This window comes from Physeter macrocephalus, chromosome 3, assembly GCF_002837175.3.
Source record: "Physeter macrocephalus isolate SW-GA chromosome 3, ASM283717v5, whole genome shotgun sequence".
Lineage (NCBI taxonomy): Eukaryota > Metazoa > Chordata > Mammalia > Artiodactyla > Physeteridae > Physeter > Physeter macrocephalus.
This window is the reverse complement of record NC_041216.1, coordinates 22,710,224-22,724,506: the sequence shown is the minus strand read 5'-3', so window position 1 is coordinate 22,724,506 and position 14,283 is coordinate 22,710,224. Positions and strand designations below refer to the sequence as shown.

The window sequence follows — 14,283 nt, the reverse complement described above, 5'->3', positions numbered from 1 at the left end:
CCCCTGCATCGGCAGGCGGACGCGCAACCACTGCGCCACCAGGGAAGCCAATACTTAATATTTTGCTTGCTTGTGGTACAGCTGGTCAGTATTTGATCGGTTCTGTATGTTGTGGTTGTCAGCTTCTGCATGTTCTGTTTGGTCCTCAGAAAGTTCTCTATACTGAGCAGACAGTTCAGACTCTTCCTGGTGTTTCCCAAACCATCCTTTATGGTTAAAACTCACCAGACCTCGAGTGTGGCCACACTTTGGTTCATAGAGCTGTGCACATTTTGGTTCATATTACTTTGGGCAGTTTTAAATCTGGGATTGTTTACCAATCATAGAAAAAATATTTCCATTAAAAGAAGCCGTGGATTTTGGCTAAAAATGAACTGTATAAAGAAATTTTTGAGGCTTAGAGATGTTATTTTCATTTCTGTTGTCTCATTTTGATTTTTTTTTAGCAATGTGCTGGGTCTTTGTTGAAAATGTATTTGGAAAGGGAGTTAGCTCCTAATTTGAAATACGTTACTACCATCAAGTGACTGATTTCCCAGTTTGTGGAAAACTCATGCAATTTAAGAAATATGTCTGGAGGAAAGAAGGCTGGTGTCCATTTAGAGGCAGAAACCTTATTACTAGTGGATGTAGTGGTAGATGGGGAAAAAGGAAGGCCGATATTCCTAGGAAACAGCAGGAGGACTAGGACGGAATCATTGAGCTTATATTAATACCTTGCATGTGCAGAGTTTGAAAAGGTTGGCTTTAAAACCCTTCCTTGTCCCCCGTATCCAGGCAGTCACCAAGTTTGTTTACAGGACCCTGGTAGCGTATCTCCATGATCTGACCGCTTTTTTTTCTGCCTCTTCTGCTTCTTTCCGTTTCCATCTCTCATTGTAGGTAGCCAGCCTCTCCCTTCTAATGCCACTGCATCAGAATTGGTTTTCTGCCTCTTCCCAACCCCTTAATACACACTGCAGCCAAATCTCCCAAATGGCACTCTTCTGCTTTAAAATATCTTAAAGTCTCCCCATTGCCTCCAGCTCACTCCACACTGATTTACAGTGTGCTGCATGTTTTGATTGCTCCTGCTTGATTTTCCTCTCCTATCCTTGTCCTTCAGGTTCTGCCTGCTTAGTACTTTCTCTAAGAAGCCTCCCCTGATCAATTAACCAAGCCGCTGGATGTTCCTCCCGTGTGCTTCTGTCCTGTACCTTGTTAACCATGTACTTCCATAAGCCTGACCATTAATTCATTGTAGTAGTGTTGCCTGCTTGCCTCGCTCCTGTTAAAGTGGAGCTCTATAAGGATAGGGATCTTGGTGGCCTTATTCACCTAGTACTGATGTATAGTAAATACTTGTCCAGTGAATAGGGGGAGAGCCACTTAATAGAACCAGGAGAAGTCAGAGTAGCTCTGCTTCTTCTACAGACCCATTCTTAACTCTTCAGGTATCTGCAGTAAAAGGGGTGTAATTCAGCAGAGAGTTAGGTGATCCTGTAGAGAAAGCAGCATCGTGGGCCTTCCCCATCAGCATTAAATGCTCTATAACAGCTCCTGTCTCAGAGGCCCTTGCTGTCCCTGTGTTTCCTTCTAGCCGCTACCCCCATTTTTCTGCTTTCCTTTACAGCTAAACTCGAGAGAGTTGCTTATAGTCTCCCTGTCTCTCCTTCCTTCTGTTCTCTTCTGAACTCCTTGAGGCCTTTGCCCCCACTACTCCACCAAAACTGTTGTTGTCACCATCACCACACCTCCACCGTAGCAAATGGAATGTTCAATTCTCATTCCCATCTTACCCAGCCCATTAGCAGTTCTGGACACAGCTGATCACTTCCTCCTTAGTTTAAGGGCCGCCACTCTCTTGGCTCTCCAGATACCTCCCTGGCCATTCCTCTGAACCCTGGGTACTGGAGTCATCTGGGGGACACAGCCATCCCCCCTCTTCTGTCTGCATTCGCGCTCCAAGTGACCTCGTCCAGACCCGTGCTCTAAGTGCCATTTCTAGTCTGAGGACTTAGCCATTTCTAGGCTTAGCCTCTTTTGGACCGTGAGTCATCTATAGCTACTTAATATCTTGGATATTTATAAGGTACCTCAAACTTCAGCACATCCAGAGTAAACTCTAGTTTCCCCCCAACACACACCAACGCACACAGACCAGACTTGCTTTTCTCTCCGTCTAATACAGTTTAGTGAGCAGGATAACGGCAGTTGCTGTGGAATCCTCCTTGACCCTTCCTCCTCCACCACCACCCACCGTAGTCAGTCAACAAGCACATCTTGTCAGCTTCATCTCCAAAATAATCCACAGTCTGACCACTTCCTACCACCTCCCCAAGCCACTCTCATCTCTTCTCCTGGAGGATATAGTAGGGTCGCCTCCACCCTTGTCCACCTACAGTTTTCTGTCTTCCTCGTAGCACCTGGAGTGATTCTCTTGTATTTCAGTTGATCATATATTTCTCTGTTAGAACTTTCTGGTAGCTCCCTGTTTTACTCTGAGTAAAGGCCAACAGCCTGCAAGTCTCTGCATGAGCTGATCTCATCTCTTGCTCTCCTTTCTCCCCCTGTATGGACCACCCCCACCACCCCCCGCCCGCCCGCCCGCCCGCCCTACGGTCTCTACAACTTCCTGGCCGTTCCTTGACCACATCGAACATGCTCTTGACTCAGAGCTTATGCATTTACTGTTTTCTCTGTCCAGAGGGCTTCCGTCCCCCAGATATTTGCATGACTCATTTTCTTTAGGTCTCTGCTCGCCTGTCACCTTGCTAGCGAGTCCACCTGTGCACCATTAACCTCAGGTTGGGCTGGGCTGGATTCCTCCTGGGCATAGAGACTAAGAAGTGACTTCAGATTTCTTTTCTCTTCTCTGAGGTACTCCTGAGTCCTCCACAATTTAATCAGCCTTGGAAGAAGTGAGCTCCGAAGTTCCTGTTACATGAAAAATTATGATCGCATGATTTTGGAATATGTTCTAGCTCTCAATATATAGTTTTAGTCAGGAAGGAGGGAGAGAATCATTGCGTTCAAGACCACTAAGAATCTAACCTGATAATATGTTTAGCAACTTTCTGGTTTCCGTTCGGAATCATGAAAAATTGGAATTCATGACCATAATATCTTGAATTTCAGTATCAACTACTCCAACACAGTTTTAAGCACTACAGTTTCTGTAAACGAAAATGTGTTTATATGTATGCGACGAAACACAAAAGAACCTAAGCTCCTTCAGGCATTTATTGTTCACATTGTATCCTTACTGCCCACGGAGCTGCCTGGTACAGAGCAGGTGCTCTGTAAACATTTGTTGAATGAATGAAATGGAATTTTATGCAGTACAACTTTATAACCGAGAAAGTAGAGCTGTGTGTTGTTACGACCTCCCTTACACATTTAGGGGATAAGAGAAATAACACGAATAATGGAAACTGATCACAAGTGGCTGGTGTGTGCCCTGACTTCCATGCTTCTGCCTCCCTGTGCTTTCCAGGCCCCAGAGACGAAGACGAGAAGCCTTCCGCTTCCGCCGCCGAGCAGACGGCCGTCCTTCAGGAGGTGGTGAGTCAGGATGTGCCTCCGGAGCTCGCCCTCCCGCCCCCTGCCCAGGACCCCCAGGCGGGACCAGCCGCAGAGCTGGAAGCAGCACGTAGTGAGGCGAACGACATGGAGGAGGAAGAGGAGGAGGAGGAGGGGGAGGAGGAGGAGGAGGAGGAGGAGGAGGAGGAGGAGGAGGAGGAGTTGGACGAAGAGGAGGAGGAAGCAGCTGACGTGCCAGATGAAAGCTCCATGAAAGAGCCAGAGATACGATGTGACGAGAAGCCAGAGGATTTATTAGAAGAACCAAAAACTGTTCCGAAGGATGCTCTTGAAGACTCTCCAGAGGTAGCACCTGCTATCAGAATTCCCAAAGCTAAAGAAGAGGCCAATGGTGACGTGTTTGAAACGTTTCTGTTTCCGTGTCAGCATTGCGAGAGGAAGTTCACGACCAAACAGGGGCTGGAACGGCACATGCACATCCACATATCCACGGTAAACCACGCCTTCAAGTGCAAGTATTGCGGGAAGGCGTTCGGCACGCAGATCAACAGGCGGCGGCACGAGCGGCGCCACGAGGCGGGGCTGAAGCGGAAGCCCAGCCTGACGCTCCGCCCGCTGGAGGCCCCAGCCAATGGCAGGGCGCCCGGGGACGGCGCTCCTCCGAAGGATGACGCGCAGCCTCCCAGCCTGGGGCAAGGCTCTCCGACCTTGAATTCAGAGAAGCCTTCCCAAGACACAGTAATTTCTTCTGTTGTAGAAGAGAACGGAGAAGTGAAAGAGCTTCATCCGTGCCAATACTGTAAAAAGGTTTTTGGAACTCACACTAACATGAGGCGGCATCAGCGCAGGGTTCACGAGCGTCACCTGATTCCTAAAGGTGTGCGGCGAAAAGGGGGTCTCCTCGAAGAGCAGCAGCCCCCGGCAGAGCAGGCCCCGCCTGCCCAGAGTGTCTACGTCCCCAGCACAGAGCCAGAGGAGGAAGGGGAGGCAGATGACGTGTACATCATGGATATTTCCAGCAATATCTCTGAAAATTTAAATTACTATATTGATGGTAAAATTCAGACCAGCTGCAGCACCAGTAACTGTGATGTTATTGAGATGGAATCCAGTTCGGCAGATTTGTATGGTATCAACTGTCTGCTGACTCCAGTTACAGTGGAAATAACTCAAAATATAAAGACCACACAGGTCCCTATAACGGATGATCTTCCTAAAGAGCCTTCCAGCAGCACAAACAGTGAGTCCAAGAAACGGAGGACTGCCAGTCCTCCTGTGTTGCCCATAATTAAAGCTGAGACCGAGTCTGATCCCGTAGCACCTTCGTGTTCCTTGAGCCTGCCTCTCAGCATATCAACCACAGAGGCCGTTTCGTTCCACAAAGAGAAAAATGTGTATTTGTCATCAAAGCTCAAACAACTTCTTCAAACCCAGGATAAACTGACTCCTCCTGCAGGGATTTCAGCCGCTGAAATACCTAAATTAGGTCCTGTCTGTGTGTCCACGCCTGCGTCGATGCTCCCTGTGACCTCGAGCAGGTTTAAGAGGCGGACCAGCTCTCCCCCCAGCTCTCCACAGCACAGTCCTGCCCTTCGAGACTTTGGAAAGCCAGGCGATGGGAAAGCCATGTGGACTGAGGCAGTTCTGAGTTCCAAAAAGCCCAAATTAGAAAGTCATAGCAACTCACCAGCATGGACTTTGTCTGGGAGAGATGATAGAGAAACTGGGAGCCCTCCAGGCTTTGATGAATATAAAGTATCTAAAGAGTGGGCGGCTAGTTCTGCTTTTAGCAATGTGTGCAACCAACAGCCACTGGATTTATCCAGTGGTGTAAAACAGAAGGCTGAGGGTACAGGCAAGGCTCCGGTCCAGTGGGAATCTGTGTTAGATCTCAGTGTGCATAAAAAGCCTAGTAGTGACTCTGAAAGCAAGGAATTCAAAGAAAATCATTTGGTGCAGCCAGCCTGCAGTGCTGTGAAGAAAAAGAAACCAACCACCTGCATGCTACAGAAGGTCCTTCTCAATGAATACAATGGCGTTGACTTACCTGTAGAAAATGCTCCAGATGTGACCAGGAGCCCCAGTCCTTGTAAACCCCTAGATCCTCAGCCGGACCCTGACCTTGGTCCCGACTCTAGCTTACCTGCCCCACCTGGCGAGTCTTCTCCTTCGTCAGCTGCCCTGCAGACATCTTCCCTTTCTTCCGGGCAGCTGCCGCCCCTCTTGACCCCAACCAACCCCTCTTCCCCCCAGCCCTGCCCTCCCGTGTTAACTGTTGCCACCCCACCCCCTCCACTGCTTCCTACTGTACCTCTTCCAGCCCCCTCTTCCGGGGCATCCCCTCATCCGTGTCCCTCTCCACTCTCGAACGCCACCGCACAGTCCCCCCTTCCAATTCTTTCCCCAACGGTGTCTCCCTCGCCATCTCCCATTCCTTCCGTGGAGCCCCTTATGTCTGCTGCTTCACCGGGACCTCCAACACTCTCTTCATCTTCCTCCTCATCTTCTTCGCCTTCATTCTCTTCTTCATCCTCCTCCTCTTCTCCTTCGCCACCTCCTCTCTCAGCAGTATCGTCTGTGGTTTCCTCTGGGGATAATCTGGAAGCCTCTCTCCCCATGATATCTTTTAAACAGGAGGAATTAGAGAACGAAGGTCTGAAAGTGAGGGAAGAATCCCCGTCTGCCACTGCACGGGATATCGTTCAGGAGACGTTCAACAAAAATTTTGTCTGCAACGTCTGTGAATCACCTTTTCTTTCCATTAAAGATCTAACCAAACATTTATCCATTCATGCTGAGGAATGGCCCTTCAAATGTGAATTTTGTGTGCAGCTCTTTAAGGCTAAAACTGATTTGTCAGAACATCGCTTTTTGCTTCATGGAGTTGGGAATATCTTTGTGTGTTCGGTTTGTAAAAAAGAATTTGCGTTTTTGTGCAATCTGCAGCAGCACCAGCGAGATCTCCACCCCGATAAGGTGTGCACACACCATGAGTTTGAAAGTGGCACCCTGAGGCCCCAGAACTTTACGGATCCCAGCAAGGCCCGTGTAGAGCATATGCAGAGTTTGCCAGAAGATCCTTTAGAAACGTCTAAAGAAGAAGAGGAGCTGAATGATTCCTCAGAAGAGCTTTACACGACCATAAAAATAATGGCTTCTGGAATAAAGACGAAAGATCCAGATGTTCGATTGGGTCTCAATCAACATTACCCAAGCTTTAAACCACCTCCATTTCAGTACCATCACCGCAACCCCCTGGGCATTGGTGTGACGGCCACAAATTTCACTACACACAATATCCCACAGACGTTTACTACCGCCATTCGCTGCACCAAGTGTGGGAAAGGTGTGGACAACATGCCTGAGCTGCACAAGCACATCCTGGCGTGTGCTTCTGCTAGCGACAAGAAGAGGTATACCCCGAAGAAAAATCCAGTCCCGCTGAAACAGACTGTGCAGCCCAGAAACGGTGTGGTGGTTTTGGACAACTCTGGGAAGAATGCCTTCAGAAGAATGGGACAGCCCAAAAGACTGAACTTTAGTGTTGAGCTCAGCAAAATGTCCTCAAATAAGCTCAAGTTAAACGCGTTGAAGAAAAAAAACCAGCTTGTCCAGAAAGCCATCCTTCAAAAAAACAAATCTGCAAAGCAGAAAGCCGACCTAAAAACTGCTCCTGGGTCGTCCTCGCACATCTGCCCGCACTGCAACAGAGAGTTCACGTACGTCGGGAGCCTGAACAAGCACGCCGCTTTCAGCTGTCCCAAAAAACCTCTTTCTCCTTCCAAAAAAAAAGTTTCCCATTCATCCAAGAAAGGAGGACACCCATCACCTGCAAGTAGTGACAGAAACAACAGCAGCAGCCACCGCAGACGGACAGCGGATGCAGAGATCAAAATGCAAAGCATGCAGGCGCCTTTGGGCAAGACCAGAGCTCGCAGCTCGGGCCCTGCACAGGGCCCACCACCCTCCTCGTCCTTCAGGGCCAAGCAGAATGTTAAATTTGCAGCTTCGGTGAAGTCCAAAAAACCAAGCTCCTCCTTAAGGAACTTAAGCCCGATACGAATGGCCAAAATGACTCACAACGAGAGCAAGAAGCCCAAAGCTGCAGCCAAGAATCACGCAGCTCAGCTCTCGGGCAAGACGTCTCGGAGCCTGCACGTGAGGGCACAGAAAAGCAGAGCTGTCTTACAGAGCAAATCGGCCTTGTCCAGTAAGAAACGGACAGACAGGTTCAGTGTAAAATCTAGAGAACGAAGTGGGGGGCCAATCACCCGAAGCCTGCAGCTGGCAGCTGCTGCCGACCCGAGTGAGAGCAGGCGGGAGGACAGCAGCGGCAAGCAGGAGCTGAAGGACCTCAGGTAAGCGAGGCTCCAGGGCCGGAGGAGTTCGGAGCTCAAGAGCGAGGGGGGAAAGACGGTTGGAAGAAAACACTGTCCTTGCCCAATGGCTGCTTTTCCTTTTTCCTGCACGATTTTGACATAAGCATTTAAAGGAAATAGCTATTGCTCAAGGTGTAGGCCGGTGTGAAGGAGGGTCAGTGCTTTGGCTGTTGTCGAGATGGATACATTACGGCTTTTATTTCAGGCATAGGACTCACGAAGTGGTACAGTCTCTTTAACAGGGCCAGTTATGAATTGGATTTGAAGCCATGAGAAGCTCCCCAAAGCACCCTACTATGAAAAGGTGAAATTCTCTCAAACTTCCTTTATACCTTGGGTGGTATCCCAGTGTCACTGGTATTATTTCCTGATCATAGCTTACTTCTTATGTTAAGATGGATCACGGAGTTCATTAAAACCACATTACAATCTGTTTTAATATTTCTGTGACTTAAGTGCAGTTCTAGCAGCTGAGACTGCTTTTTACTATTCATGCTTGCTTTTATTGTGTTTTCATTTTAAAAATTTGCCTCTTGGTTAAAATAAATCAAAACACAGCACTCTGTTCCTTCTAAAATGCCATATGTCCTCCCCTCGCTCCTGTTCTCAGGCATAGGGTGGAAAACAGCCAGATTCCCACGGGCGGGAGGGGGAGAGAGCGCCTGCTGAGGGGCCCAGAGCGTGGTTCTTTCAGGTGCGGGTGGGGACGAAGGGCAGGTCACCCCGCTTGTCAGTGCCTTTGTTTCCCCGGCGGGATGCCGGAGCCCATCTTAGCTCGGCTCTGAGGTGGCCCCACTGTTTCTCCTGTGTTCTTCCTATATTAAGAACTGTTCTTAGCGACAGGTGAAAACATAGGGCAGGAGTTAAGTTTGTTCCATTGACTTCTCAGACTTTCTGAGTTAGTTCAAACATGAGTGGAGTGCACTCGGTATTCCTGTGGTTTCCTGAATAATGCCTACAGGTTCATCTCAGGTGAAATTATTCATCATCAGCTAGAATTTCTGCACAGTATTTTAAAATCCTGTCCTTTCAGAGTGAGCTGCAGGACTCTCGGCTCTTGGCTATAACTTCCAGTGTCTCAGAATTCTTTGGTGTTTTAAGCAAACAGAATCAGAGTTAACTGGGAGGTGACTGCCGTTTGGACAGGTCACAAGGGCTCAGAGATGCTGTTATCACTGCACATTCGATGAGGCGGAGTTCTTGGTGCTGGTGCACCATAAGTCATGGCTGAAGATGGAGAGAAGAATCATTAGCCAAGGGTTGATTGGAATGATTGACTGTAGCAATAAAGGATCAGATTTTTTTTTAAAGCTACTTCATAAAAATACTAAATAACCAGTTACGGTAGATCTTACTGGCATACGTGTATACAGCGTCTTGGAGCTTAGTTAGTCCTGGTGAAAGTAAACACCTGTTTATCAGCTGTCCAGACTTCCTGCGTGTAGCAGCTTCACTGTGTACCTCCTTGTACTCAGTCTGTGTTCGGGAAGTTCCACAACAACAGGACATTCTCGGACTGTCCTTTTCAAGGTTAAAGAACCCAGACCATGCCGTCATTTTCATGGACTGTGCTAAAAAACATTTCCCAGGTGGCTGATGCTTTGGAATATACGTATATGTGTATTCTCCTTTGTTTCTGATAGTATCTGAAAGAATCACTTAATTTGTACTGGATGGATCCCATTTATACAGTTCAAGGGTAAAGTTGATAAGAAAAAATTAATGTTACTGTAAAGGAAAACTCTCTGAGTGAAGTTCATCCAGTGCTTTTGAAGAACCCTTAAGACTGCAAAGGACTGAAGTGCCTAATAAAATTGTGTCTCTATTCTTTGCTCCAGTTAGTTTTAATTATTTTGCTTTGTTTGAAAGTTAACATTGCTGGAATGAAATTTGGCCTAAAAGGAAACAAGGAACAGTCAGTTAAGAAGACACGGGTATTATTCTGGCTGTAGATGGTAGCAGCAGGCTTCCATGACCATAAACTTGGGAAGTATTTTTGGGAATTACAAAATGAGCATTCAGGGGGCATCACATTTTGATCATCTGGGCAGAAGAGTGGGCGATTCTTCAGAGAGTTGTGGTCGTCTTAGTACCTTGTAGTGAATTTGGTATAAATTAGCCGGGATCCTAGGCGCAGGCCTGGGGATGTGATGGTCCATCGGTGTCAGCCCAGGGCTCTTAGTGGAGGCTTCGTCCTTTTCCACGTTTGTTGTACTACACTGGCAAGGAGTTGTTTTAACTAGTCGTCTTCCCTTTTCAGTATATTTCTATTTGTAAATTTTATCCAGGGCTGATTTCAGAGCACAGGTTTGGAAATAATCCACTTTCACTCTGGTTTTCAGTGATTTCGCTGTCCTTGCTCCATTGCATGTTCGAGGACTTACCCCAGGCCTGGCAGAACACCCTTTTCCTGTGTGTTTCTTCATAACTGTGATTAAGAGGATAGTCCTCAGCACTCAGACGTTTTACATTCAAATGCCAGTTTAGGATTCCACAGATTTTCAAGTATACACTTGCAGTCAGCCGTGAGAACGACGTCAGTTTTCCATTCTACACTGAGAGCTCAGCAGAATTTGCCATTTGGTCATTTCCTGTAGCACAAGCCCTTGTGCCAATCCGGGTGTGAAAAAGGCGTGTGCTCCAAATCCTTTTCTTAGGACAAAGCCGCAGAGACATACCACCGACTAGATTCTCCTGTCACACCTCTTAATCCAGTGAACGCTGTGTCGGGCTCACCTTCCCCGGGTCGGGTTGGAGCCCACCTGTGGCTTGTCGGTGGGACTGCATTTAGAGCTGGTGCTGAGGGCTCATTTCCACGGACTGTAAGACAGAAAGATAAGGAAAGAGGTACATTTTCTACTCCCTTCTTACCCATCTTTGATCTTTGTAAATCCCAAGGCATTTTTACATTCTTCAGTGCTGCTTTTAGAGCAGCTTTTCTTGGTGTTGTTGTTTAATACTATGTTCCCATTGCAGCCAGTTAAGGACTCGTAAATAAGTGATGGAGAAGCAAAACGAAATTCCAGACCAAGCTTTTCCATTTACCGTGAAATGGGCTAAAAAAACAAAATGGTGCTGATTTCTCCCATACCATCGCCGCCACATCACTCCAAGGAGACTGTCTGTGTCCCTCCCAGCATGTCTCTTTTGCGTGGGACACCCACGTTCCCACACACCTTCCGAGTCATCCTGTTGCTGTCTTAACATTTGTCCCGTGGTCTTCCCATCTTTTCTTTAACGTGGTCAGTTCATGTAAGGTTGTGTTATGTTGTCATTTATCTTCAGTTTTCTTATTTTCTAGGAACTTCCTGTAGAAAAGCCCCCCAAACAAAACAAACCTTAATTGACTAAATAAAGATAATGCATGCTCAACTTAGGATAAGCACTACGGCAAAGGATACGAAATCTACCAAGCTTGCAAGACCAGTTGAAGCTGACTCAGAAACCCTACCACACAGCTGATTGCCAGCGGGCTTCTTGTTGCCCTGGTTAGAGTCAGGCATCCGCTTCTTCGCTGGCGCCCAACACAAAACGTGCTGGGCTCACAGGTGATTGAGATGCACAGAGGAGGGCGCTATAGGACGGGCTAGCTGACCTGGCTTAAATAAAGATAATGCATGCTCAACTTAGGATAAGCACTACGGCAAAGGATACGAAATCTACCAAGCTTGCAAGACCAGTTGAAGCTGACTCAGAAACCCTAACACACAGCTGATTGCCAGTGGGCTTCTTGTTGCCCTGGTTAGAGTCAGGCATCCGCTTCTTCGCTGGCGCCCAACACAAAACGTGCTGGGCTCACAGGTGATTGAGATGCACAGAGGAGGGCGCTATAGGACGGGCTAGCTGACCTGGCTCCTCGTCACGGGACTGGTAACTCAGACCTGAGCGTGGCCCTGGCTTTCGGCACAGAGCAGAGAAAGGAATGAGTTGAACCCAATCTTGCAAAGCAAGTTCTCTGTTTCATCAGTAGTTTGTTGTAGATTTCAGGGATGACGGATTCTGATGCACTCGTTCTATAATGTTTTGGTCACACCAGCTCTTGATGCCTTTCCTTTAAATGAACTGTAGACAGAGGCATTTAGCTTCTTTCTTAGCCTGTTTCTTTTTTGTTGTTGTTTGTTTGTTGTTTTTTTTTATCACAAGCCGATTGCCAGCATAATGGAGAGGAAACCAGATTGGATATGGACTCTTTTTTATGCCTCTTCCAGTGTCATGTTTATATATCCAAATGGACGTTATCCTCTCAGATTATTATCTGGCACTAATTTATAACTGTTGTATTATCGGAGACGGTAGCAATATATCAGTGCCCAGGATACATCACAGGCCTGTATAGATGTATGTCTACACCTAAGTGTAAATGAATTTACCTATCAGGTTTTACACATCAGTCTCTAATAGAGATTTAAAAAACCCAATGAATTGGCCTATTTCTGAGTATACAAGTATCATTTCTCCATGCATTGTTATATGCCTTCCCTCTAATTAATGACGGAGTTGGTGGAAAATGGCTAAGTTTTATTCGTGTTGTTTTTTTTGTTGTTGTTGTTGTTCTCAACTTTAAAAGTAATCTACCTCTTAAAATTTGTAGTTTAATACTTGTTTGGTGAATTTGTGCCACTTTAACCCTTTCACTATCATTCCCATTTTGTTACATTTCTGTTATGGGGACTTTATGTTGAAATATTGTATAAAGCATTTGTAGCAGTTTAAAAATAAAATATTTAAAATTATTTAAATTGTTTTGGACGCTTCAATTGTATTATATGTGATTTACATTTTACATTTTGTTTGTTAATCTGGAGAGTGTTCTTGTATTGAAGTTTGCTGTTAGTAATTTTATTGTTTCTTGTTGGAGAGTGATATAAAAGACTATTCAAATGAAAACATTAAAATTTACAAATTGACACACAAAAGGGGTTGTCCGTTGATTTTAACCAACGTAGCCTTGAGAGAGAGAGAGAGAGAGGGGGGTTAATTATAGACAGACAAGTTAAGAGTGGTGTTTGCTATTTTTCCCCTTCCAGCATGAAATAAATCATTGGAGCTTGTCAGATGTACAGAAAGTTTTCTTACGCTGTTGCTAGCAAGCACTTACTGACGGGGGAATTCAAATGATGCATTTTATATCATTGTAACCAATAAAAAACTTTCTAAAAGCTGTGAAAGGACTGTATTTTGTACATCATTGGGAGCAGTTAAGGGGGAAAATGAAGGTGCATGTGGGAGGGGTGCTCACAGGCTGCATCTCTAAAGTGCAGTGGTCGAGCCCCGCGGCCGACCTCTTCCCACTTGTCTCTGTTTGGCATTGACTGAATATTTGTGAATTCACATCGTTTCCATACCACCTAGAGAGTAGACGTGCATTTGGACGGTGGTGCTGAGAAGTGCGTGGAGAACTTCCTTGGGTAAAAGAGTGAAATAATTTCCTGTGCGGGCTGTCAGTTTCCTTGGTGCTTGCGAACAGTTCGCTGTAGTCTGGAGATTTTTATATTTATGGATCCCCGGAAGAATGAAACAAAGAAGTTGTAACATTTGTATTAGGTTGATATGGAATTGCTGTTTGTTTGTTTGTGTCTTTAAAGATTAAAAATGGCTGAAACAAGCAGTTTCATAAAGTCCTACACGGGATCACTTGTCCTCATTTTTTTTCTCCGCTGTGTCCTTCCTGCTCAGGGAACGGTGGTGAAGCTGAAGGTGCGGTCAGCCTCCCTCAGCGAGATGTTCACGCTTGTGGCTTACGGATTCCTACCTTAGGAAACCCCAGAAGGGTTGGGGCAGGTGTATGGGAGGAAGAGGCAGAGGTACGGAGCGGCGTTCAGCGTTAGCTGTGTAAATGTTCTAGAAACTGAGCGCTGAGCACGCACGGCACCCGGGGAGGAGCTGGACGCTGTGAGCTGGAAAGGGCGCTGCTCTGGGAACAGGGACACCTGTCCCTCCAGGGCTCTAACAAGCTCCTCCGCCGTCCGTCCCTGCCTCGGTGGCTTAGCCTCGGGCAGGTATTTTGCCTCAAGGTTGTTAGCTCCTGGTCTGCCCAAAGTGGGGAATGGACAAGGTGGTCCCGAGTTTTCCTTCTAGCCGGAAGCCTTCTTCCCAGGCTGTAGACGCTGACATTTCCTCGGGTCTGAAAGAGCAGTGTGAGGTCTGTTGTGTCACCCGTTCTTACAGCAGGGCCTGGATGTGGCAGCACCCATATACGCAGTTGAGGGGTCCCCAAGCGGGTGGTCAGCTCCCTCGACAAGAATGAGCTGCCCCAGTTTGGTTGCTTTACTCTTCATGGAGTTAAACATTTTGAAAAATTTAAAAAGCGAATAACTAAAGCCTTGGGTCCCTGCAGCTAATATTTTGAAAGATCTGTCAGTGTCTCTAGGCTGGCTATTTT

General features: G+C 46.8%; 1 protein-coding gene across 14 annotated transcripts in view; it reads left to right on the top strand.

Annotated features, from left to right (window-relative positions):
* The window catches only part of PRDM2 (PR/SET domain 2), a 120,026-nt gene that overhangs the window by 76,081 nt on the left and 29,662 nt on the right, over positions 1-14,283 (top strand). For 13 of the 14 annotated variants that reach the window (XM_028487820.2, XM_028487821.2, XM_055083761.1 and 10 more), the window contains one exon: positions 3,476-7,880. The exons of the other annotated variant lie outside the window; for it this stretch is intronic. In XM_028487820.2, the coding sequence (XP_028343621.1) occupies positions 3,476-7,880 (4,405 nt within the window). The remainder of the gene's footprint in view (positions 1-3,475; positions 7,881-14,283) is intronic. 14 annotated transcript variants of the gene reach the window in all.